Source organism: Mustela lutreola, chromosome 15 (assembly GCF_030435805.1).
Source record: "Mustela lutreola isolate mMusLut2 chromosome 15, mMusLut2.pri, whole genome shotgun sequence".
Lineage (NCBI taxonomy): Eukaryota > Metazoa > Chordata > Mammalia > Carnivora > Mustelidae > Mustela > Mustela lutreola.
The window spans coordinates 35,246,478-35,273,937 of NC_081304.1; the positions used below are offsets into that span (position 1 = coordinate 35,246,478).

The 27,460-nt window shown below is 34.6% G+C and overlaps 1 protein-coding gene across 9 annotated transcripts in view; it reads right to left on the reverse strand.

The window, feature by feature from the left end:
- BCAS3 (BCAS3 microtubule associated cell migration factor) overlaps window positions 1-27,460 on the reverse strand; it is a 591,123-nt gene that overhangs the window by 403,218 nt on the left and 160,445 nt on the right. For all 9 annotated transcript variants that reach the window (XM_059149981.1, XM_059149982.1, XM_059149978.1 and 6 more), the window contains exons 10-12: window positions 27,204-27,280; window positions 18,586-18,669; window positions 5,503-5,673 (exon numbers count right to left, since the gene is read on the reverse strand). In XM_059149981.1, the coding sequence (XP_059005964.1) occupies window positions 5,503-5,673; window positions 18,586-18,669; window positions 27,204-27,280 (332 nt within the window). The remainder of the gene's footprint in view (window positions 1-5,502; window positions 5,674-18,585; window positions 18,670-27,203; window positions 27,281-27,460) is intronic.

Here is a 27,460-nt window from a genome sequence, read left to right on the forward strand (position 1 = left end):
GGAGAGATATCTAGAGTGAATTTGCTCAGTGATATGATAAACATATGCTGAACTTTTAACAAACTGTTTTCCAAAATAGCTACATCATTTTATATTTCCACCAGTAATGTATGAGGTTTCCAATTTCTCCACGTCCTTTCCAACACTTTGTATTGTACATCTTTTTAATTATGGGCAATCTACTAGAGGCAGAAATCAGAATGATGGTCACCAGGGACTGTGGGGACAGGGGATTGGAGAGTTACAGTATAATGAATCCAGATGATGAAAAAGTTCTAGAAATGGAGAAGAGTGATGTATAACACTATGAATATACTTATGTCACTGAAGTGTAAACTTAAAAGTGGCTAAATGTCAAATTTTATGTTATGCATATTTTACCACAATTGGCAGGAAAACATGCCTTGTAAGTTATTTTTATAATCTTTCTTTTTGGTTATTCCACTGACTTTCTTTTTTTATTATTAACATATAATGTATTATTTATTTCAGGGATACAGGGTCTGTGATTCATCAATCTTACACACATTAAGTGAGAAAAATAAGAAAAAAGAAAGAAGTCTTATAGGAGTAGTCTTCAGCAAAGTATGTTACACCAAGTTTGTTAAATGTAAGAAGGGTTTGCTCTGGGTATATGGTATATTCCCATAATTGTATCACCACAACCAAATTTAGAACATTTTCATCACCAAAAGAAAACTCATAATATTAACAGTTGTCCCACATTTCTCCAAACTTCCTTCCAAACTACCAGCCCTGGGTAACTATAATCTACTTTATTGATTTGCTTCTTCTGGACATTTCATTCCATAAGTGGAATCGTACAACATATACTCTTTTGTGACTGGTTTCTTTCACAAAGCACATTATTTTCAAGATTCATCCACACTGGAATATGAAAAGTACTTCATTTCTTTTTATTGCTGAAGAATATCACATTGTATGTCTACATCACGTTATTTATCCATCTACCAATCAGTTGATGTGTATATACCAAGGTTGCTCCTACTTTTTCAGCATTACAAATAATGCTGCTATGAACATACATGGACATGTATTTCGTTTCTTTTGGGTATATCTGGAAGACAAACTGCTAAGTCATATGGTAACTCTTTTCCAAAGCACCTAGACAAATTCGCATTTGCAGCAGCAGTGTAGGAGGGCTCTCATTTCTGCTTATCTCATCCTTGCCACAAACAGAGCTCTCCCTGCTTCTCCCAGCCAATAGCAGGGGCCCACTGGGACCCATGGCTTCCGGCCCCTGATAGGCTTCAGAATAATGTGGAACCCAGGCCAACCTGTGGCCCCTTCTACCTCTGGCCTTCAGGTTGATTTCCCAGTTTGGTGGGGGCAAGGAGGAGGGAAGTAGGAATGGTTGTGTGGGTGCAGAACGGCTGTAAGTGTATCTATTGTTTACCCTCCTGATCACATGGCTGACTAGGAGCTATGGCCGGCAGTCGCTGCCCAGCATCACGGGAGAATACTATACCATGTATCACTGAACTAGGGAAGTTCAAAATTCCCAAAATTCAAAGTACAGTATCTGCTGAATTTATAAAGGACTTTCATGTCATCAAAAAGTTGAAAAATCATTAAGTCAAGATATTTTAAGTCAGGGAAATTTTGTAGGTTTTATTTTTTTTTTCTGTGAAATATTTGTCTTTGCCCATTTCACTATTTTAACTCAATTTTACAAGATTCCCTTTCATGTATTATACCCTACATCTTCCTCTCCAACACAATTAGTAGTAAGTCCTCTATTTAATGGTACCAACACAGAAGCTGTCTAGTAAAATGCACATTAATCTTGGGGCACAGCAAAGCCTCATACCACTATGTACAATTCTTTGTATTGAACTTTATGAGCTTCACAAATATAACAACCAGATACTTTTGGAAGAATTCTTTCCATTGCATTATCACCTTACCTAAAACATCAAATTAATAATAGAAAAGATCTCCCAAAACAATTGTCCTAAGACATACACCTTTTACTCACCAGTTAACTAAGCAGGCTGAACTTAAGTATATGTAATAACAACTTGACTATATTAAAATTAATCAAAGCACTTTAACTGATACAAGGTGGATAAACCTTTATCATGTGAACAAAAAGACAGACAAAACACTTCAGGAGCCACTAAATTATTATGAATAACAACTTATACCCAGGGAAAGAAACAGCTCGAGTTTATGTCATCATTGTGGAGGATTTTTCTCTGATTAGAGACTTTGCCACACTGCTAACTTCAATTATATAAATTATAATTATATTATACCACTTAGCTTATCTAGCAACAAAATGCTTTTAGATAAAACAAGTAACACAGATTTTAAAATGGACACGAAGTCCATCAAATCCACTCCTCCTTAACGCAGTTACCACACAATGATCCCATCAACATAAAACCAAACTAATCAATTTAGCATTAGAAAGATGGTGAATCAAATTTTATACTGCCACTGTAAACATCAAAATATCTTTATTAAAGGTTCACTGAATTTAAACAGCAAAAGTGAACATAATGTTAGTTTCAGCTCCTGAGATATATATGGAAAAGGAAAAACATTACAGCTAAGGTCAAACATCAGTTGAAAGGGGCTAAAAGTGATAAATCTATGACAATAACCCCTGAAGTCTTTTTAATACAATCCAGCATAACCTAAAAACAGCCCTGTATTCCAACTGAACTATGTATCAGAGACAAAAATGTCTTCTTGACAAAAAACAGATTCCCATTAATAAAAGAAAGGAGGATAGTATTATACTCAGGAAATCTTGTTGCTTTAAAAAATATTTGTAATTCTCTCAAAATGCACATAGCAACTTGCCATTTATTGAACATCAACTTATTTCCTGCTTTATAATAGAATTTTAAAATAAATTAAAATTTCAGAATGTTGTAAGTGGGAATGAAAAGAGATTATGATCTCAACAAATAAGAGAAAGGATAACATTTTTAAGATTGGGCAACACTTAACTTCTTTTCACTTTTAAAAGCTAGCAATTCTGTAATTCTTATTTCCTAATGAACTACTTTACTTGTTTCAAGTGTCAACAATTCCCTTAACAAGGAAAAATGAATTTTGCAATTCCACAACCTCCAGTTCATTTCCATATTCCAAATCTGAGAATTCCGTTTTAAACTAATAAAAAGTTAATAAAAAATGGGGGGGGGTGTGTGGGGGAACCACATTTGATAACATAAGACCTAATGCTAAGCTTTTTAATATCATTACATCAAGATTTTCTTTTTACATGTTCCTACACTTAAATATAATAAAACAAATTGAATTATACCTCTATTTCATGAAAAATAATCAGATAACATTTTCTACTTCTAAATGACCACAAATCTGTCTGTCAACAAATGCTAGACGCTTAACAGACTTACTTAGACTCACCAAATAGACAATGTTGACTGTTACTACGCATTAAATGTGGGTGGCCTTGGAAGTAAATTAATTAAGAACTAAAGAACAAAAGAAAACATTTTTTACTTTAACACTCATAAAACACTAAGGGTTTAAATATTTAATTCCAATTGAGAAAGAAAATTAACATCTCTCTGTGTCTATCAAATTGAGCTAATTATCACTACTTAAAAAAATTTCATTACACTCAACAGAAAAGTTTGCTAGCACTTCATTAAAAAGAGTTTTAAACTAGATTTGGTGAACCGCAAAGTTAACATGGGAGAGGTAGATTATCATTCAGATTTCAAATAAAATACAACAGCTAAATTGAATAACGCAGAATTTCAAAGATTTTTTTGTCTTTTTTTTTTTTAATTTTATTTATTTATTTGACAGAGAGAGATCACAAGTAGGCAGAGAGTCAGGCAGAGAGAGAGGAAGGGAAGCAGGGTCCCCGCCGAGCAGAGAGCCCGATGCGGGGTTCGATCACAGGACCCTGAGATCATGACCTGAGCTGAAGGCAGACGCTTAACCCACTGAGCCACCCAGGCGTCCCAAGTATTTTTTGTCTTTTAATTGCAGTAGAGTCCACGTGCTTTTGAAATGCCATTTGAGGGCGCCTGGGTGGCTCAGTGGGTTAAGCCGCTGCCTTCGGCTCAGGTCACGATCTCAGGGTCCTGGGATCGAGTCCCGCATCGGGACTCTCTGCTCAGCAGGGAGCCTGCTTCCTCCTCTTTCTCTACCTGCCTCTCTGCCTACTTGTGATCTCTCTCTGTCAAATAAATAAATAAAATCTTTAAAAAAAAAAAAAAAAGAAATGCCATTTGATCTTACTATAAGAACTAGTACATAAGTAGTGGTCAAAGGTAATCTTTTATCAGATACAGAACCATGTATTACTGGAAGGAGATTTTCTAAAAAGAACATGCAAAATTTACGGTTAATACTTTAAAGATTCACATAGCTTCCAGACATTATGTTCTGAAAACAGAAACATATATTATAGAAAAATTAAAATAATTTCTATTTTACAATTGTTGCTCTACTCCTATCCTATTCTAACAATCAACTTTAGATTGGATTTTTTGTAGCAATAATCACAAACTACTAGAATTTTAAAATTCTCTTCCTTTCAGAAATGTATTTTAAAATTCAAGACTATTAATAGAAAAGAAAAGAACTTATGGGTACATGGGGGGAGAAAACAAAATCCAATGGGTTTCTCACCAGCAATATATTGTCATATATTTTTCCATGTTTATAATCACTCCTTCCAAATGTTCCTTCATTATCTGAAGATATAGGATTTGGTAAGATGCATTACCATGTATGTATTCTAATATACACTTTGAGATATTTGTCCATTTTTCATATTTATAAATAAGTGTAATAAAATTTGATATTATTTATATTACTGTCACTTGTAACCATCATAATTAGTCAATAGTTTTTTAAATTCCCTCCAAAATGTGGAAGGTCATATTGATTGCTTCTATGAGCAAGCCTCTACCTTAAAAATTAATTATTAAAGGATGCCTGGATGGTTCAGTTGATTAGGCATCTGCCTTAAACTCAGGTCATAATCTCAAAATCCTGGGATTGAGCCCCACATCAGGCTCCCTGCTCACAGGGGCATCTGCTTTTCCCTCTCACTCAGTCTCTCCCCCCAACTCATGTACTCTCTCTCTCTCTCTCAAATAAATAAAATCTTTTTAAAATCAGTTAATAATCTTCTGATTTAGATCATAACAAGCATCATTTTTTTAAAAATGTATTATAAACACAAGAGTATAAAGAGGTACGAACTATTTATTTATGAGACAAATGTCCTAACGAAGAGATAACAAGAACTCCTTAGAACCTCAATTTTACCTTCAGGTTCAAAACATTAATAATGTTTGAAATAAGAGGTTTTAACATATTACTCATCTTTTCTTGAAAAAAAAATTCTAACCTGAAATAACCTCAATTTCTAGAATTCCAAATTAAGAATCTCCCAAGGCCAAGTGCATCTGGTCACTATGACATTCTTAGTCACCCCATCCTTTGAAGAAAAAGGACATTGCCTGCATCAGAAGTTCTTACCTGGCCCTCTCCAACTGTTTCAGTGTCAATTACTGTGATGATGCCTGGAACCAAAGGACTCCTCCTTGAATTACTATGGAGGGCAACATCGTCTTCTGTCACACCTGAAGGCAGTGTGCCTGTCAGCTGAGTCACTACTTTCCCGACCATTGTCAAACCAGTTTTCAGTGTCTATAAAATGAAATGTAAAATATATGACTTCACATCAGTATTTAGATTCTAAACAGAAATATGCATTTTGTTAATTCTTCTATCTTTTAACTTCCTTATTCTCTTACAAGCCTGAAATAACTGTAGCAGTGAATTGTCATAGAAATTCAGTCTGACTTTTCATATGATCTTAAATTTTAGTCAGGAAATCAGTATTAATTTAAGTGAATGCTATCAGTAGACTCCCCAAAGTCAGCATAGTTAAAATATAGCCATATGTAAATACCTAAAAAGCTTTATTTTGCATGAAGGAACAATTATATTTTTATTAAAAAAAAATTCTTCTCTCCCTTCTTCTTAATACATATAACAATGGGAAGATTTCATTCTTTCTGATGGCTAAGTAATAACCCATTGTGTTTATATACCACATCTTTATCCATTCATCAGTCAATGGACATTTGGACTCTTTCCATAATTTGGCTGTTGTTGACAGTGCTGCTACAAACACTGGGGTGCATGTGTCCCGTCAAACAGCATTTTTGTATCCTTTGGATGAAAACCTTGTAAGGTAATTCCTGAATCATAGGGTAGTTCTATTTTTAACTTTTTGAAGAACCTCCATACTGTATTTGTAAGTGGTTGTACCAGTTCATATTCCCACCAATAGTCTATGAGGGTTCCCCTTTCTCTGCATCTTCACTAACATGTTGTTATTTTTTGAAATAAAAATCTAATTTTAAATCTATTTTTTAGCATGAAAGAGACTGACCAATTGTAGAATTCCATTTGACCAATGGTATAATGAAAAAGACTATGTTTTCAAAGTAAATCTATAATATGCTATTATATAATATTGTGCATCAAGATCAGGCATGTAGATACCTATTCCTATTCCACAGCCACACATCACAGGTGGGCCAGACAAGAGCCCCACATACTCCCATGCCAGAGCCATAGCCCTACCACAGTAGGTGGGCAGACACATGCAGCTCACACAGGAGACACTCCTTGAGTCCCTAGGAGAGATAAGTGCTTCTGAGCCTCACAAGCTATCTCCCACAAAAGCCACTCCTTCAAGACTATTAGAGGTAGTTGATTTGCCTAATAATAGAAACAAACATAGAAAGCCAAAATGAGAAGAAAGAGGAGTATGTTCCAAAGAAAAAGACAAAACCTCAGAAAAAGACCTTAATAAAATGAGATAAGCAACAGAGTTCAAAATAATGGTCATAAAGATACTCATCAAATTCAGAAGAATGAAGGAACACAGTGCAAACTTCAACAAAAATAAGAGAAAATATTAAAAAGTATCAAACAGAAGATACAGATCTAAAAATATAAAAACTGAATTGAAAAATACACTACAGGAGTTTAACAGCAGACTAAATGAAGCAGACCAGTGAGACAGAAGGCAAAACAATGAAACTCACTCAAAGGAGCAAAAAGAAAAAAGAATACAAAAACCGAAAACCTTAGGAGAACTTCAAGCAGAACAGCATTCACAATACAGGGTCCCCAGAGGAGAAGAGAGAAAGGGCCAGAAAAATTATTTTTAAAAAATAATAGCTAAACATATCCCTAATCTGGGGAAGGAAACGGGCATAATGGTGGGAACCCCAGAGTGTTCCAAATAAGACAAACCCAAAGAGATCCACACCAAGATACATTATAATTAAAATGGTCAAAGTTAAAGAGAGAATTTTAAAAGCATCAAGAGAAATACATACAAGGAAACCATCTAAGGCTATCAAGATTTTCAACAGAAACTTTGCAGTCCAAAGGGAGTGGCATGCCATATTCAAAGTGCTAAAAGGAAAAAACTTCCAACCAAGAATTCTCTACCCAGCAAAGTTATCACTCAGAATTGAAGGGGAAATAAGAGTTTTCCAGATGAGCAAAAAGTAAAGGAGTTTATCATTGCTAAAATGGCTTTACAAGAAATGTTAAAGGGACTTCTTTAAGCTGAAAAAAAATATTTAATATTTAATAATAAGGAAACACACAAAAGTAAAACTCTCATTGGAAAAGAAAAATATATAGTACAGACAGTGGGTCAATCACTTCTAAAGCAAGTATGAAGGCTAAAAGAGAATAGTAGTAAAATTAATTAAAACTACAATCAGTTAAGGGATGCATAAAATAAAAGATGTAAAATGTGACATCAACATTACCCTGATACTAAATCCAGAGAAGGACACTATGAGAAAGGGATATATCCCAATATCCATGATGAGCATATATGCAAAAATCCTTGGGGTTCCTGGGTGGCTCAGTGAGTTAAGCCTCTGCCTTCATTACTCAGTCATGATCCCAGGGTTCTGGGATCAAACCCTGTATCACGCTCTCTGCTCAGCAGGGAGCCTGCTTCCCTCTCTCTCTCTGCCTGCCTCTCTGCCTACATGTGATCTCTGTCAAATAAATAAATAAAATCTTCAAAAACATAAAAAAAAATGAATTAAATAACTGAATGTAAGACCTGAAACCACAAAATTCCCATAAGAAAACATAGGCAATAAGCTCATTAACATCAATCTTAGAGATGTGCTTGTGGATCTGACTCCAAAGGCAAGGAAAATAAAAGAAAAAAAAAAAAAAAACTGGACTCTCTCAAACTGAAAATCTTCTGCACAGCACAGGAAACCATCATCAAAATGAAAATGCTTAACAGAAGAAGACATTTGCAGATTACATATCTGAATACATAGTTAATATCCAAAATATATAAAGAATTCACACACTCAGCAACAACAACAAAAAAATAAAAATAAAAAATAAAAAATGAGTAGAGGATCTGAATAGACATTTTTCTGAAAAAGATATGCAGATTGCCAAAAGACGTGAAAAGATGTTCAATATCACTAGTCAGCAGGGAAATGCAAATTAAAACCACAATGAATTATCATTTCATATCTGTTACAATAGCTATTATATAAAAAAAAAAAAAAAGACAAGAAATCACAGGTGCTGGAGAGAATGTGGAGAAAAGGGAAGCCTTGTTAGCTGTCAGTAGGAATGCAAACTGGTGCAGCCACTACAGAAAACAGTATGGAGATTCCTCAAAAAGTTAAGAATAGATCTACGATATGATCCAGCAATTCTACTTCTGGGTATTTATTCAAAGAATATGAAAACACAAATTCAAAAATTACATACACTCCTATGTCCAATGGAGCGTTATATACAATAACCAAGACATGGAAACAATGTAAGTGTTCACTGACAGATGAATTAGGATAAAGAGGATGTGATATATATATACACACATATATATGTATATATATAATATATATGTTTAGTTATAATATATATATTATATATTTATATATTCTATATTCTATTTTTAATTTTTAATTTATATATTTATATAAAAATATATTTATATTTATGCATGTAAATATATATATAAAGAGGATGTGAGGTATATATATCAGAATATTACTTAGCTACATAGAAGAATAAAATACTGCCATTTGTAACAACATGGATGGACCTTGAGGGTATTGAGCTAAGTGAGATAAACCAGATGGAGAAAGACAAATACCATTTGATTTCATTTATATGTGGAATCTAAAAAAACAAGCAAAAGAATATAAAAACAAACTTAAAGAAAATAGATTGATGGATACCAGAGGGGAAGGTGATCAGGAGGTGGGCAAAAATGGGTGAAGGCAGTCAATTTGATGGTGATGAACGGCAACTAGACTTTTGGTGGTAATCATTTTGTAGTACATACAGACGTCAAATTATAAGGTACACGTAAAACTAATATGTTACATACCAACTTTACCTCAATTAAAAGAAAAAAAAATTTGGCATGTGGAAATATAGTCCCCATCCAAGATACCAATTACTAGATGAATAAAACATCACAAAAGATTAGCTAAGAAGATTTTTACTCTGGTAACAAAAAACAATTCACTGTAATGCTTCTAATATACTATTTCAATTAAAGATAACTTAAGATGTTTTATAATTACATTTTAGTTCCATTTCGAGGCAAATAGACAAACTCATGAGTTTTTTCTTTTATGTGAATCTTATTATCTGATTACTGCTATTTGCATTAACAAACAATAATGCGAAAGTAATGCGTTTCTGTGGGATTTTTCTTTTTTTTGTCCCACAAAGAGAAAAAACTAAAAGAAAGAGAAAAGCACGTGATTCATATATATTAAAAAAAAAAAAAGATTTAACCAGCAGAGTGAAAATAAGTAGATTACATGGACATATCAGAAATTATGTAGGATATACACATTCAGAAATAATTTTTTCCAGGGGTGACTGGCTGGCTCAGTGGGTTAAAGCCTCTGCCTTCAGCTCAGGTCATGATCCCAGGCCCCGCATCAGACTCTGCTTGGCAGGGAGCCTGCTTCCCTTCCTCTCTCTCTGTGTGCCTCTCTGCCTACTTGTAATCTGTATCTATCAAATAAATGAATAAAAATCTCTAAAAAAAAAAAAAAAGAATTTTTTCCAATTCTCAAATTGTGAGAAAAAAATTTTTTTAAATACTGCAAATTAATCTTTAATGAAATGACTCCCTCTTTTTAGAATAATTATGGAGAATTCTGGCATATGCTATAGCTAAATTTTAAAATGAAAATTATTATATACATGGTATTTCAAATACTGTTTCATAAAAGATAGGCAAAGAATGTACTTTATAAAGACAATTAGATTGGAATTAAAATAAGGAAATGTATTTTCCAAGGAAATTTTCCATTAAAATACCATACAACTAAGACTAGTAATATATGTATTATTTTACTGTAGCTATGTCCTGCGGAATCTTTACTGTGCACTTGTCAAGGCTCTTAACATAGATGATCTCTACAGATTTCCTCGAACACTTCTTTTCTATAGAAAAGAAAATTGAGGCTACAGAAGTTAAATAAAATGGCAGCTCAAACAGTTAACCAATGAATGACAAAGCCAGAATTCAATACTAGAACTGTCTATCTCTAAAACCTGATTTCAACCGCCATCCAATACTGCCTTGTATTCTACTCCTGTTACTACTTGTGACCTCACACTTCATGAATTCAGAACACAGACATATACTGGGGCAGGGGGGAGTGTGTGGAATGAAGACTATAATAGTGTGTCCTAATAAATACTTAAATAAAATGACCATCAAAGCCATTTGCTGAACTCAAGCAAAAAAATGTAACTTACTGCCGACTGAAACCATGAAAAAGCCACAAATCAATTGTAACTCTTTTGTTTAGCGCTAAAACCTCAGACTGCAGTGATTATAAAACACATTAGCATTCCTCAATTATCAGCCAAACATTTGTTTCAATAATTCACAAGCAATGACTTACACAAAGTCTGTTAGAGCGTTGTCAAGAAAGCCTCTGAAGGACCAACAAAATCAGGCGCCACTGTGTATTGATGTGAAAGCTGGCCAGGAAGCCTGATTAACCTCTGAGATGCCTCAGCTGCTATACTTACTCCATCAGGGCTAATGGAGATGCTTCCACTTAAACAGAGCTATCCCTTTATCAAAGGAATTCACTTTTCAGGTTTAAAGTCTGGTTGTATACCCTCTCCATTTGCCCTTGAGCCTATTATTTCATGCTTTTATACTAATAAACAGGAATAAAACTAAAAGAACTGGAGCACATAGAAAGTGGGAAGAAGTGTACTAAGGAGACCACGGATGAAAGGAAAAGTCAATGTAAGAGAACTAGGAAAAAACTCCAGAAAGGGGGAAAACAGAGTAGTGTATTTCATAGTCAAAGGTTCATTATCATATGAAGAGTTATTGATAATTCTCACACACACACCAAGAAAACTTACAACTACCATTTTATTAGTGGACAAAAATTTAAACCCAAAATTTAACAGTTATCAAATCTGAACTTTGTATAGTAAGCGACAAGATAGCACTTTTAAAGCTCATTAACTTTCAAAACACGGTATGATGCAAGGGGTGAAAGGGGTACTGGATGTTTCCTGCACCAGTAAAGACCTTTGCTTCTAGAAGAAATTTGTTACCATGTTAGACTCAAACACACTGATAAGAACTAGTGTCCAGAAGAAATCCATAATGTTATTCAATAATGTTCACATACCATATTTAGGTCCCTAAATCATCTCAGAGTAATTAGTCTTTAGATTTTAGCCAAAAGAGCCTGTACATACCTGATGACTTCCTCGATATGCCAAAAAGGATGAAAACTCAATAAAAATTAGAAATAAAAAAATCTAATTTGGCCAAATGGAGAATATTAAATTAGACTGAGTGTCTTCACAGTCTTTAGGAGCTAAAAAATTTATTATATTCCTGACAGATCTTAACAAGAGTTATTCACAGAACTAAATTTTATCGTGTAGGAGAGCTGAATGTAAGACTTTACCAGGTAAGTCAGATAATCCACTCTGACCAAAAATTCAAATGAGCATGGTACTTATTCTGTTCTGTGTAGACAGATATGCCGAAGGGTCACTAGTCATCTTTAACCTTTCTCATGCCGTATCAGTTGTCTTCCCTGTCCATTAGTGCTAATGGTGCTGCTCTCACAAAAGCTGTTAGTTGTCATTAAGAAGTTATCAGATAACCAGGGAAAAAAGGAGGCATTTTTATTAAATCAATTTACCACACTGGGGGTAAAACACATTAAAAGGAAAAATCAAAGAGGACAGATGTATGGTAATTAGGAAATACATACCAAGATTTTATAAATGTATCAAAATAACCAATTTGAATTATTTCAGTATTAGACTTTTCCCCTTAACCCTGCCACAGGGAATTCATCACCATTATATTCTAAGGAAAGCCACATAAATTATTTGGAAAAGCAAAGAGAAAAAAATCTAAAAGTATAAAGATTAATTTTAAGTGCTATTTAAAAATCCAGAAAATTTTAAAAGATCATTTCCTCTAAGGAGATTCAAGTACATATATAATTAATATATCTGTACTTACAACTATATGGTGAGACAAAAAATAAGAAAAAATTTAATAATTACTCCTTCCACATGACAAAGTTACTACCTTGTAAGATGTCCTATAAACAGCTGTCATCAGTGAGAGAAAAATACTAATGATTACTCTTTCAGAAAAAGTTATTTAATAAGCAATGTGAATATTTCAAGATTAGTATTTTCTTAAGGAGCACATGCTACATGGCTTTTTAAATATCTTCCATGTTCAACCTCAAAATAAATATATTACCTAGAAATTATAAAAATGGTAAGAAATTATAAGAAATTTTATTTTCTATTTCCAGTAATGGCAGGCTACGTAAATCAGGTCAGTCCTACCAATGAAAACAAGTAGGGTAACTGAGGAGAATTTTTTTTTTCAACTCTGCTTAAAGGTACTAAATATTTAACAAGATAGTAAAGAGTTACTAGATCCAAATCCAAGAGAACAAGAAAATCCAGACATGTAAGCAGGATAGTTAGGCCTAGAAGTATCTAATGATTCTAGGAGAGGCTTCTGAGAGACTGAGTGGTGCTTTTGATGGACTTCTGATACTAGGTGGTCATGTGCAAGGGGGTCTACCTGGTGACTTTACCTCCATGTTTTTTGCTTAAGACACACAGGAGTATTATACAACAATGATAAGAGTAAACCTGTAGTAATCAGGCTCTCATAGCTATTTCAGCTAAGCTTTACTTAAATAATTTAAGTAATTCAACCCCTGAAATCTTAGCATTACAGGATCCAAGACTGATAGTGCCACAGAACTGTGGTGTCTCAAACTCAAAATTGTTTCTAAAGATTTTTAAAATAAATTCTGGCAAACAAAGAGTCATGCTATCATTGGTGAGAACCAGCAAAAATAATAAACAATAAAAATACCCCCAAAAAAAGCCAGACACTGGAGATATCAGAAATAGACTTTAAAATAACTATGTTTTCTACATTTAAACAATTTGGTACCTTGAGAAAAAACTGAACTCTAGAGAACCAGAAACTATCACTATTTACTAAAAGATTTTATCAATGAATATATGTTTGATTTTATCAAACTTATTGTGTGTGTATATATATATATATATTAAGATAATCATGTAATTGTTCTCTGTTATTCTGTTCACGTAGCAAATTTCATTAACTGATTTTGAGTAATAAGCCAGCCTGTATTGGAATTATCCCACTCGATTGTGACATTATCATTACAATATACTGTTTAATTTTTTTCTGCTAGTATTTTGTTTAGGATTTTTCATATTCATGAGTAAGACTACAGTTTTCCTCTTTCATAATATTCTTGTCAAGTTTCAGTATCAAGGTGATCCTGAATCATAAATCAAGATAAGGCACTATATGACTTTTTTATTTTATGGAAGTCTTTGTAATATTGCCATTGTTCACTCTTAAATCTTTTTTTTAAATAAGATTTTATTTATTTCTTTGTCAGAGAGAGAGAGAGCGAGCACATGCAGACAGAATGGCAGGAAGAGACAGAGAGAGAAGCAGGCTCCCCGCTGAGCAAGGAGCCCGTGCGGGACTCGATCCCAGGAACGCTGGGATCATGACCCAAGCCGAAGGCAGCTGCCCAACCAACTGAGCCACCCAGGCGTCCCATTGTTCACTCTTAAATGTTCGCATTCCCTGAAGAAGGTTTCTAGGTCTGAAGATCTGAGATTGTTCTTTTCTTAGTAAACTTTTATATTCCATTATACAGAAAAGTATGGGAATTATAAGTATACATCATGATGAATTTTCACAAGTGAATATGCTAATATACTGCAAATATAATACATCATGTAATAGTAACAAAGACAAAAAACATATTTATAATTATACTTCTTAATTAGAGAAGTCATTTTTATATACTTATCATGGGAACCTGGAACCATTTTATACCTCAGAAGGCTAATTTACCCACAAAGTTTCTTATATCTAATAACTTACTAGGAGAAATTATCCTTTGGGAGGTAAATGAGATTATTCTCAACTTACCAACCTTTCCTATAAAAAAAAATCCACAAAGGAAGGATCATTCCATTTCTGGCAAAATTTTGGGAAAATAACTAAATACTACACACTGATACTAAATACCAAATACCAAATTAATTTAATATTTTAAAAGAAATCTCAAAATATTCATGCTAACACAGGAATCCACAAGTACATAAACATTATATAAGAAAAATGTTTTTAAAAATATTTCATGGCATGGGGCACCTGGGTGACTCAGTAAGTTAAGCGTCTGCCTTCAACTCAGGCCTTGATCCCAAGGTCCTGGGATCAAGCTTCACATCAGGCTCCCTGCTCATTGGGGAGCCTGTCTCTCCCTCTCCCTCTGCCCCTCCCCCTGCTCCTGCTTTTTCTCCCTCTCAAATAAATAAAGTCTTCAAAAAATATTTCATATAAGTTACACACAAGATTTTTTAAAAAGGCAATATATAGGGACACCTGGGTGGAACAGTCAGTTAAGCAACCAGACTCTTGTTTTCGGGTCAGGTCATGATCTTAGGGCCATGGCATCAAGCCCCACCTCAGGATCTGCACTCAGCATGGAGTCTGCTTGAGACTCTCTCCCACTCCTTCTGTCCTTCTTCCCTCAAATAAATAAATCTTAAAAAAAAAAAAAAAAAAGCAATGTATAATATATGATTGGATTTAACTACTCACTAAGTCCAAAAAGACTATCAAGAAATAGGTGACTTGGGGCGCCTGGGTGGCTCAGTGGATTGGGCCGCTGCCTTCGGCTCAGGTCATGATCTCAGTGTCCTGGGATCGAGCCCCGCATCGGGCTCTTTGCTCAGCGGGAGCCTGCTTCCTCCTCTCTCTCTGCCTGACTCTCCGCCTACTTGTGATCTTTCTCTCTGTCAAATAAATTAATAAAATCTTTAAAAAAAAAAAAAAAAAAAAAAAAAAGAAATAGGTGACTTTAGGGGCACCTGGGTGGCTCAATGGGTTAAGCCTCTGCCTTCAGCTCAGGTCATGATCTTGGAGTCCTGGGATCGAGCCCTGGATCAGGCTCTCTGCTCAGCAGGGAGCCTGCTCCTCCCCACCCCACCCCCCGCCTACTTGTGATCTCTGTCAAATAAATAAATAAAATCTTTAAAAAAAAAAAAAAGAAAAGAAAAATAGGTGACTTTACAGATGGCTAACAAACACATGGAAAGATGCTCAACATCACTCAACATCTGTGAAATACAAATCAAAACTACAATGAGATACCATTTCACACCAGTCAGAATGACTAAAATTAACAACACAAAAAACAACAGGTGTTGACGAGGATGCAGAGAAAAGGGAACCCTCTTAACACTGTTGGTGGGAATGCAAACTGATGCAGCCCCTCTGGAAAACAGTACTGAGGTTCCTCAAAAAGTTAAAAATGGAACTGCCCTATGACCCAGCAACTGCAGTACTAGGTATTTATCCAAATAACACAAAAATACTAGTTTGAAGGGACACATGCACCCCAATGTTGCTAGTAGCATTATCAACAACACCCAAATTATGGAAAGAGCCCAAATGTCCATCAACTAATGAATGAATAAAGAAGATGTGGAACATATGCACAACGGAATATTACTCAGCCATAAAAAAGAATAAATCTCACTATTTGCAGTGAGGTGGATGGAACTAGAGAGTATTTTGCTAAGTGAAATAAGTCAGAGAAAGACAAATGCCATACGAGTCCACTCATCTTTGGAATTTAAGAAACAAAACAAATGAACATGGGGAAGGAAAAAAAAAAAGAAGCAAACCAAGAAACAGACTCTTAACTATAAAGAACAAACTGCGGGTTACTGAAGGGGAGGTGGGGAGATGGAATAAATACACGATGGGTATTAAGGGCACTTGTGATGAGCACTGGGTATTGTATATGGGTGATGAATCCCTGAATTCTACAGCTGAAACCCATGTTGTACTGTATGTGAACTAATTGGAATTTAAATAAAAATAAGGAAGGAAAGGAGGGAGTGAAGGGAGGGAGAAAGAAAGGAAGGAAGGAAGGAAGAGAAGAAGGGAGGAGGAAAGGAAAAGAGGGGGGAAGGAAAGAAGGAAGAAAGGAAGGAAGGAAGGACTTTTTTATGTCCGTGGTTTTATTCTTCCTTCATTTTGTAAATTTAAAAACAGGAGCATTCATTTATAAACAGGAGCATTAAAATCCGACAAAAGCGAGTAACAAAAATTAAATATTAACTACTTTATTCAAGAGTTAATGCAAGAATTTTATAAAATACTAGAGCTAACAGTGAATTTCAATCCATACCAATTTCATTAGGGGCCAACTGCCTACTGGAAATCAATGGGATTAAAGTATTCTCATCATAATTTCTGAGAGTTTAAATATGAAGACATGAACCTATCCCTTACAGTTCTCAATATGTGGTAGAGAAAAACTGGGGAGTTCACACTTGTTCTTCTCAGAGTCTATTAAGTCTAGCCTCATTCCAGCATGTCCACATTCAGCTGACAGTTAAACAGCAAAATCGTTACTACATGAAGCAAGTCACTTTCCTTTTATGTAGGCACACAAACTTGTGACAGCAAAGCAGAGCTAAAAAGTTGTCCTTTATCACGTAAACTGAAAATTATTCAGGTAATAATACAATGAGCTAACCCAGTGAAAGTATACGGCACAGATAAATCCAAAAGGAGTCTAATACTTGAGAATTAGGTATCATTGGTATATTTTGTGGATCTATTATAAACTAACTAAATAACACTGATTACTGTCTCAGATTTCTCTCCTTTGAAATAACCATCATAATTCTTGCTTACACAAAGGAGAAAAGTAAACAATTTTTATGAAGATTCTAAAATCTAAAATACACAGTGATGTAAGCATAAAGGCATTCAGCATTTCCTTTCCATGCAAAAAACATGTAATGCTTTTCTCATCAAACCTAGGAACACATTCTAAAGTCCATCATGTAAGCACTTGTGATCAATCTTGAAGTATTTTTGTATTTGTTTTACATAAAACAGAGTGACCTTTCATTCCCTCCCTGTGGTTTGCTTTAAACTGTTGTCCTTTTCTGAATAGTTGTGTTTTTTATTACATGCTGTCATTTAGATTCACTATGTCATCCCTATTATTAGAATTGTTTTGTTGTATACTTCACAATTCAAAAGGATAGTGATTATAAGAATACCTTATAATCAGCATAAAGTTTATGAGTCATCATCGAAATTAACCCTCACACACACAGAAAGAACTCATTTGCAAACACACAGGGGGCAGCCCCGTGACATGAAAGAGTCTTTGAATGTGCCAGGGGTTTGACTCAAATTTTCTTAAGGAATAATATTCTTTCTATGTCAAGAAGATTCATAAATGTTCAAAGACATGAAAGGATTCAGTATAGGTAGAATGATACAAATAATAAAAAAAAAAAAAAAGAACCCAGAAGTCAGTACTGAAAACATGCAAAGCTTCTTTCACAAGTGTTAGTAATTAGGTAAAAAAGACTTTAATCAAGCTAAAAGACTTAAAATTTAAAATTTAAAAATTTAAATTAGAATTTAAAATTTTAAGTTGGATGAACACAGGGACGCCTGGGTGACTTAGTTGGTTAAGCAGCTGCCTTCAGCTTAGGTCACAATCCCAGAGTCCTGGGTTCAAGTCCTGCATTGGGCTCCTTGTTTAGCAGGGAGCCTGCTTCTCTCTCTGCCTGCTCTGTCTGCTGTTCCCCCTGCTTGTGCTCTCTCCCTCTGATAATTAAATAAATAAAATCTTTAAAAAAAAAAAAAAAAGAAGCTAAAACTAGATGAACACAAACCCTATAATCATTGCAAGAGAAAATAATATATTATTTATGAACCTTAAGAGATTAAATACCTAATCATTTAGTCATCAATCCTCATGAGTGGCAAAATAATTCTAACTTACTTAAGTTTATTCCGTATTTGTGAATGAAAAGGGAAGGAGTCATTTCAATACAACTCAGCAGAGAAACCTGATAGTTACTCCACAAAATCACATCTCCCAGGGACTATTTGATACTCACTTTAGCAGCACTAATGACTGTGGCAGTGTAAGACTGAATGTTGTCTCCACAGGCTCCACCACGGGACTGATGACATCGAATGAGCTGGAAAAAGAGAGACAGAAAGAAGCCAGAGAGTCATTTCTCTTAAACTGTTTAACTCTGCAGGCTATTAGGATAGGGCTTATTTACCGTGCAGCATGGTGGTGGTGGGTGGGAATGTTTGTACAAGTGTTTCAGACAAACAGCTAAAAGCTCTGCTGAGACACTTTTCCCCCGTTTTATAATCTACTGGTGCCACTCAGGCAGTTTCATGCTCAAATACAATTTTTAATTACAAGATGAATAGTCTTTAAGAATTCATAAACTCTGAAATTGTAGTATTAGGATCTGGCCATCTTTCCACAAATAAATTTCGTAACATAATCAAAGGACTTAGACTTGACTTCTAACATTAAATATTTAACATGCTAGCAAATTGGAAGCTCTATCCTCTTAATTCCTACAGAACGATTGTAAAAGATAACCAAAAAAAAAAAAAAAAGAAAAAGAAAAAGAAAGAAAGAGAGAACAAGAGAGAGATGAAAGAATATGTCATATTTCCATTTTCAATTAAGTCAGTGGAAAAGTGAGTGGTACAAATTGTGCATAAAACCACCACGACACACAGAGTAGCTGTCCACTTCAGAGGGCTTACTAGTATTACCATTAGAATGAAAAAGACATGCCTGTACTCATGACTGACATAAATAAATCAACCTGTCAATTTTCAAAGTGAATCACTAATTTAACATGCACAACTGTCTCCTGTGCTAAGCAACACACCAGGATTAAATTCCCCACTGCTCCTATACACTTCCTAAATTTAGGTTTTCTTAAAACAAAGCAGAAAAGCACTCATTAGCCAGATTTTTACATTGAAAATTTTTTAAAAATAGAATGACAGTAGTAGAATACTAGAACAGCTCCACATTGGGTTATAGATTATTTAAAAGGCCTACAGAATTCAGATAGAATCTTCCTCTTCCAAAACATAAAAACAAAAAATGCTTATATAATTTAAAACATGGTCACTTGATAAATATTAATACATAAGCTTTTCTGTTCTTTTATTCTAAAATCAAAATTTTGAGGGTGCCTGGGTGGTTCAGTCAGTTAGGCACCTGCTATTGGCTTGAGTCATGATCCTGGAGTCCCGGGATAGAGTCCCGGGATTGAGTCCCGCAAAAGACTCCCTGCTCAGTGGGGAGTCTGCTTTTCCCTCTGACCCTTTCCCCTCTGGTGCTCTCTCACTCTCTCTTCCAAGTTAAAAAAATAAAAAATCTTAAAAAAAAAAAGAAGAAGAAGAAGAGGAAGAAGAAAAAAATCAAAATTTTCTTCATCACTGACACTGTATTAAAAAACAGTTCCTCAGGGCGCCTGGGTGGCTCAGTGGGTTAAAGCCTCTGCCTTTGGCTCAGGTCATGATGCCAGGGTCCTGGGATCGAGCCCCACATCGGGCTCTCTGCTCAGCAGGGAGCCTGCTTCCCTTCCTCTCTTTCTTCCTGCCTCTCTGACTACTTGTGATCTCTGTCTGTCAAATAAATAAATAAAAATCTTTTAAAAAATAAAATAAAATAAATAAAATTAAAAAACAATTCACAGACCTGTACCCCTGGGGATAAAAATATATGTTTATAAAAAATAAAAAAATTATAAAAAAAAAAAAAAACAAACAATTCCTCAAAGCAATAATAATATGTTAGAATGGAATATCTTTAAAAGTCTGATAGGAGATGTATAGCTGGCACATGAAATGGCTGCTGACGCAGATTCCAAGGTCAGCAGTGAGGAATTTTCCAAATGACAGGTGATGACAAATGTGGTTTCGAATAGGGGAAAACAGAGTTCAAAAGTGATTGTTTTAGGGACACCTGGGTGGTTCAGTCAGTTAAGTGTCTGCCTTCGGTTCAGGTCATGATCCCTGGGTCCTGGGATGGAGTCCCACATTGGGCTCCCTGCTCAGCAGGGAGCCTGCTTCTCCCTGTCCCTCTGCCTGACACTCCCCCTGCTTATGCTCTCTTCTCTCGCTCTCTCTCAAATAAATAAATTGTCTTAAGAAAAAGAAAGAAAGAAAAGAAAGAAAGAGAGGAAGAGATCGTTTTAACTAATAAAAAGTAACCCTTTCACTCACTCACTCATTCATTTGTTCATTCATAAGTACATATTCAAAGAATTATGAAAGTTATCCCTCCACTACTTCCTGCTGCATGTGTAAGAAAAAAACATTATCTTAAGAAATACTACCATTTTTTTCTGTTTCAGGAATAATCAGGAATAAATCTACAAAAGCAAGCAATACCATCACTTTTTCAATTCAACTAAAACTGAGTCAGCATTTCTATATAAACATAATTAAGTCAGAACTTTTTGTTTAAAACTTTAGGCTCATTAGAAATTACATTTGTCATCTCAATTCATCAAAATTAAAGACAAATCAGAAATTTCTGTAGTGTAAACCTCTATAAAATGGATTAATTTCCAGGAAATGTAAGTTAAAAAGGCAACATACAAAAGAGCACATGTGTTATGTTATCTTTTGGAAAGAAAGGGAAATATAAATATATATAACATAGTGAAATATATTAGCATGTAAACAAAAAATAAATATAAAAAATATTTTTAAAATATTTAAGGGGCACCCAGGTGGCTCAGTCAGATAAGCATCAGACTCTTCGTTTCAGCTCAGGTCATGATCTCAGTGTCCTGAGATTGAGCCCCGCATCAGGTTCTACTCTCAATGTGGAGTCTGCTTGTCCCTCTCCCGCTGTTCCTCCCCTTTTCTCTCTCCCTCTCTCATAAATAAATAAAGTCTTTAAAAATTATATCTCAAATGAAAACTATAAAAACAATGAAGGAAGGCAGAAAGTGAGAAATAAAGGACAAACTAATCAAAATAATATATCAGCACAGTATTTGCACATCTTCAGTTTGGGGCAGTAACAGGAATGGGCGTAAGTGCAAGAAAATCCTGAACTCTTTATTTGGATTGATATTTACAGTGTTGTGAGCAAGCAATTCTGTCATTACTTTTTCCATTATAGGAGTCAACAAAGAAGTAAATATGCTGATATCAGTCTCCCATGCAAAAAAAGGACATAAAAATGTGAGATGGAGGATGAAAGGAAAGAATCCTATGGAAATACCCATGTGTACCCTTCCTTTCCAAAATTTGTGTGTAGATGCACAAGTATGTTTGTATATGTATATTTGCTGATTTATGTACATATAGAAGTATGTATGTAATATGCAGTGTTTCCAAACTTTGTCCACTGAAAGTGTCTAAAAGCAAAAACAGCCCCATAACTATGAGCACATCCACTGGACAAAGCTTAGTATCTAAAGCCATGGCCCATTAAAAGGAACAGGGGAATCAAGAAGTAGAGGATTCCAGGACTGACAACAGGGAAGATACTAGATGAACCTTAACTTATGATAGCAAGTAAGGTAATTTTTAAAAAATTTTAAGTAAAAACTTGATGAAGGCATGTCACCATGTCACAAGAACCAGCCTGAAGGGCTCTCCTTGGTCAATTGTGGGACAATTTGAAAGCCACAATAATTAAGGACAAAAAAATTACACTATAAGAAATACAGAACAATATTCATGTAGTATTCTAGCCAGAAATATATAATCTGAATATAATCAAGAGAAAACATAAAAAAAATCAAACTAAAAATCATTCTATTAAAAAAAGAGGGGGAGGTAAGGAGTAGTGGTAGTGGGCCATATTCTTCAAAATCATCGATGCTGAAAAAGACAAAGCAAGACTGTCAACTCTTACATATTAAAAGAATCTCAGGGGACATCCCAACAAAATATAATATCTTGTCCTAGCCTGGACCCTGAACTACAAAAAAAAAAAAAAAAAAAAAAAAGCTCTACAAATGATATGATAGGGTTAATTGATAAAACTGGAATATGGATGGTAAAATAGCTAAAAGCATTTTCTCAAGATTAAATTGACTGATAACTTAAGTATTTAGGGGTAATGTGATACATGCAACTCACTCTGAAATAATACGAGTAAAAGGTACATGAGTGTGCTTTGTGGTATCTGTACTATATTTATTCTTAGAGCTTTTCTGTAAGCTTTCCTAGTTAAAAGTAAGTTTAAAGAGAAGCCCCGAAAAACAAACCCCTTGAAAACAGAACTACCCTACAACCCAGCATTTGCACTACTGGGGATTTACCCCAAAGACACAATTGTAGTAATCTGAAGGGGCACCTGCATCCCAGTATTTATAGCAGCAATGTCCACAATAGCCAAACTATGGAAAGAGCCCAGATGTCCATTGACAGATGAATGGATAAAGAAGATGGCATATATATATATATATATATATATATATATACATGCATATATATATATATATGCATGCAACGGAATATTACTCAACTAGCAAAAAAAAAAAAATGAAATCTTGCCATTTGCAACAACATGGGTGGAAAGAGAGGGTATTATGCTAAGCGAAATAAGTCAATCAGAGAAGGACAATTATCGTATGATCTCACTAATATATGGAATTTGAGAAACAAAGCAGAGGATCATAGGGGAGGAGAGAAAAAAATGAAACAAGATGAAACCAGAGAGGGAGACAAACCGTAAGAGACTCTTAATCTCAAGAAACAAACAGGGTTGCTGGAGGTGAGGAGCTTGGGGGGATGAGGTAATGGGGTGTTGGACATTAAGGAGGGCATGTGATGTAAGGAGCACTGGGTATTATATAAGACTGATGAATCACTGACCTCTACCTCTAAAACTAATAATACATGCTAATTTACTGAATTTAAATTTAAAAACTAATTTAAAAAAAAGAGAAAAACAAACCCAATCAGTATATAATGGCCTCTTTCTTTATGACTTAATTTTATTTTTTTATTTATTTAAAGTTTTAATTTAAATTCCAGTTAGTTAATATATAGTGTAACATTAGTTTCAGATGTACAATTTAGTGATTCAACACTTCCATACAACACCTGGTGCTCATCACAAGTGCCCTTCTTAATTCTCACCACCTATCTACCCCATCCCTTTACCCACCTCACCTCTGGTAACCATCAATTTGTTCTCTAGAGTTAAGAGTCCTTTTCTTGGTTTGCCTCTCTTTTTTCTCCACTATGCTCATTTGTTTTGTTTCTTAAATTCCACACATGAGTGAAGTCATATGGTATCTGTCTTTCTCTGACTGACTTATTTTGCTTAGCATAATACTCTCTACTCCATCCACATCACCGCAAATGGCGAGATTTAGTTTTCGTTATGGCTAATATTCCATTGTGTATGTATGTATGTATGTATATATGTATGTGTGTATATACATGTATATCTATATAGATATATCACATCTTTTTTTTTAAGACTTTTATCTATTCATTTGACAGAGATCACAAGGGGGCAGAGAGTTAGGCAGAGAGAGAGGAGGAAGCAGGCTCCCCATCGAGCAGAGAGCCCAATGCAGGGCCTGATCCCAGGACCACGACCTGGGCCAAAGGCAGAGGCCTTAACCCACTGAGCCACCCAGGCGCCCCATATCACATCTTCTTTATCCATTCCTTGGTTATTGGAATTGGACTATTTCCATAATTTGGTTATTAATATTGGGGTACATGTATCCTTCTGAATTAGTATTCTTGTATTCTTTGGGTAAATACACAGTAGTGCAATTGCTAGATTGTAAGGTAATTCTATTTTTAATTTTTAACTCCATACTGTTTTCCAGAGTGGCTATACCAGTTTTATTCCCACCAGTACTGCTATAAGTTCCCCTTTCTCCACATCCTCACCAACACCTATTGTTTCTTGTGTTGCTGATGATAGCCATTCTGACAGGTGTGAGGTGAGATCACATTGTAGTTTTGATTTGTATCTCCCTAATCATCAAGGATGTTGGGCATCTTTTCATGTGTCTCTTGGCTATCTGTATGTCTTTGGAGAAATGTTCATTCATGTCTTCTGCCCATTTTAACAAGATTATTCATTTTGGGGGTGTTGAGTTGTCTGAATTCTTTATATATTTTAGATACTGACCCTTTATCAGATATGTCATATGCAAATATCCTCCTCCATTCCATAGGTTGCCTTTTAGTTTTACTGATTGTTTCCTTCACTGTGCTGAAGTTATTTTTATCTTGAGGAAATTCCAATAATTTATTTTTGCTTTTGTTTCCCTTGCCTCAGGTGACATATCTAATAAGAGGTTGCTATGGCTGATGTCAAAGAAGTTACTGCCTGTGTTCTCCTTTAGGATTTTCTTGGTTTCCTGACTCATATTTAAGTCTTTTTAAAAAATTATTGTTAAAATATATTATTTGTTTCATGGGTACATGTATGTGATTCATCAATCCTACACAATACATAGCATTCACCACAATACATACCCTCCCCAATGTCTATCACCCAGCCACCCCACCGCACCCAGCCACCCCAACTCCCCTACCTGTCCTCTGCTCCAGCTACCCTCAGGTTGTTTCCTGAGATTACGGATCTCTTATGGTTTGTTTGCCTCTCTGGGTTCGTCTTGTTTCATGTTTTCCTCTCTTCCCCTATGATCCTCTGCTTTGTTTCTCAAATTCCACATATAAGTGAGATCATACGATAATTGTTTTTCTCTGACTGACTTACTTCGCTTAGCATAATACCCTCTCTTTCCATCTATGTTGTTGCAAATGGCAAGATTTCTTTTTTTGTTTTTTGCTGGTTGAGTAGTATTTCATGTTATATATGTGTGTGTGTGTGTATATATATACACATATATATATGTATGTATAGGAAACGTACATACATATATGCATATATGTACATATAGATATATCTATGTATGTGTGTAATATATACATATATATACACACACACACACTACATCTTCTTCATCCATTCATCTGTTGATGGTCATCTGGGCTCTTTCAATAGTTTGGTGATTGTGGACATTGCTGCTATAAACCCTGGGATGCAGGGGCTCCTTCAGATTACTACATTTGTATCTTTGGGGTAAATCTCCAGTAGTACAAATGCTGAGTTATACGGTAGCTCTATTTTCAACTTTTTGAGGAACCTCCATACTGTTTTCCAGAGTGGCTGCACCAGCTTGCATTCCCATATATAGCCTCTTGCTTAAAATTTTAGTCAAAGAGCATTTTCATTGAAAGAGATTGTTACTCTAAAATTTAATTAAATTTTGCAATTCCACACTTAGCCCAAAAACCAACAAACAGAAACTGTTAATAAATACTAGCATTTTTGTAAATACTATGGAAAGACATTTATCTAAAAATATTTCCTTCAAAGGATGGTATAGTTATCTGATTAGCAAACTCCTTGTAAATGTCACTACACTTCTGTATGGAATGCTAGATATTAATGACACTTTACAAAGGCAAGACAAGCAAAACAACTGGCACACACCCACATATGCATCTATGAAGGGAGTTCCTTCTGCTAGAAAACAATAAGTAACTATTTGCATAACACCTACAATTCTAAATTGGTAGTTTCCCACGTGTGAGAATACATTTACAAGAGCCAAAAGACAATTTTTGCACATTCTTCTTGGATGTCTCCAGCACTCAAGGAAACGTATTACAGATATAAATATTAGAAGATATCATTATGTCACCACTGAATTGTATGCCTCGTCTTTTTTGAAAATGTTTTGAAAAGAGCTATTTTTATGAGATATACTAGAAATGGCATTATGACATTTAGTAAGACGTAAAATATCTGTAGCAAACAGAATTTTGGGAAAAGTATCAAGAAATTTATCTACAAAAATAACTTTCTTCAGGAGTTTCTTGATTTTGTGAATTCCAGAGATTTACATGCTCTATGGTTTCTCCAAATAATTATTGTACTTGCAATATTCAGACTTGTGTCAAAAATTCTTCAATAAATATTATTTCCTATTATTCTTAATATGTAATAATTATACAAGCAGGCTAAAATGAAATAAAAAACAATAATCTTCTCTGAAGTCTGTAATATTTTTTAGATTTCATTCTATATTCACATGCAGAGCACAATATGGTATAAAAAAGATTTCACTTTTTCTTTGCAAAAATTCAAATTTGTCTTTGGCTTTGAATTGGACATAAAAAAATTCTTCCATGTAATAACATAATATCTTCATTTACTATTATGACTGTAATAGATAAATGAAATTGATAAATAACTGGAAAATTCAACAAAATGTGATCACCTGTGATTTAATTATTAAGACAAATGGCTGAACCCCTGTTTAGATTTAGCTGTAGACACATAAAGTCAATTAAATTATTCTATGGCTCTGTTCCCAATATACCAATAAAAACAAAAGTCATCCCTGCCTCCTGATTTCTAGCTCCACAGAAACTACTAAGGTAATATCAATGTTGTGCCTAAGTTTAATGGAAAACTAAGGTTAGAAAATTAAGGTTGAGCCCAAATACTGTTCCTAAGCAATAAGGGAAATAGGATAACTACTGAGTGCCTGATTAAAATCGAAACCAAACCAAAGAAAACAAACTAGTAAGTTAAACATTCATTGTTGGTTGGTGATCACCTTTAGAAAACTCTTCAACACTTGCTCCATTACAAATAATCAAAACACGAGCCATGCCTTACCTTGTTTTCTGCATAAGCAAGCCAGCGGCTCCCAAGGGCAATAGGATTCATGTTGGGCCCTGGACAAGGATAGCAGCCTGAAAAATTTTAAATGGCAATACTGAGATATTTCTTAATAAATTTTTTTGGTACATCATATTTTGATGCCATAAAAACAAAACAGCCAAATGGTTTTATTTTTTCAAGTCTCACAAAAAATCCCCATAAAACCAATCATTATTTTAATAGCTAAGTGAAGTTCATTTTTTTCCCTTCTA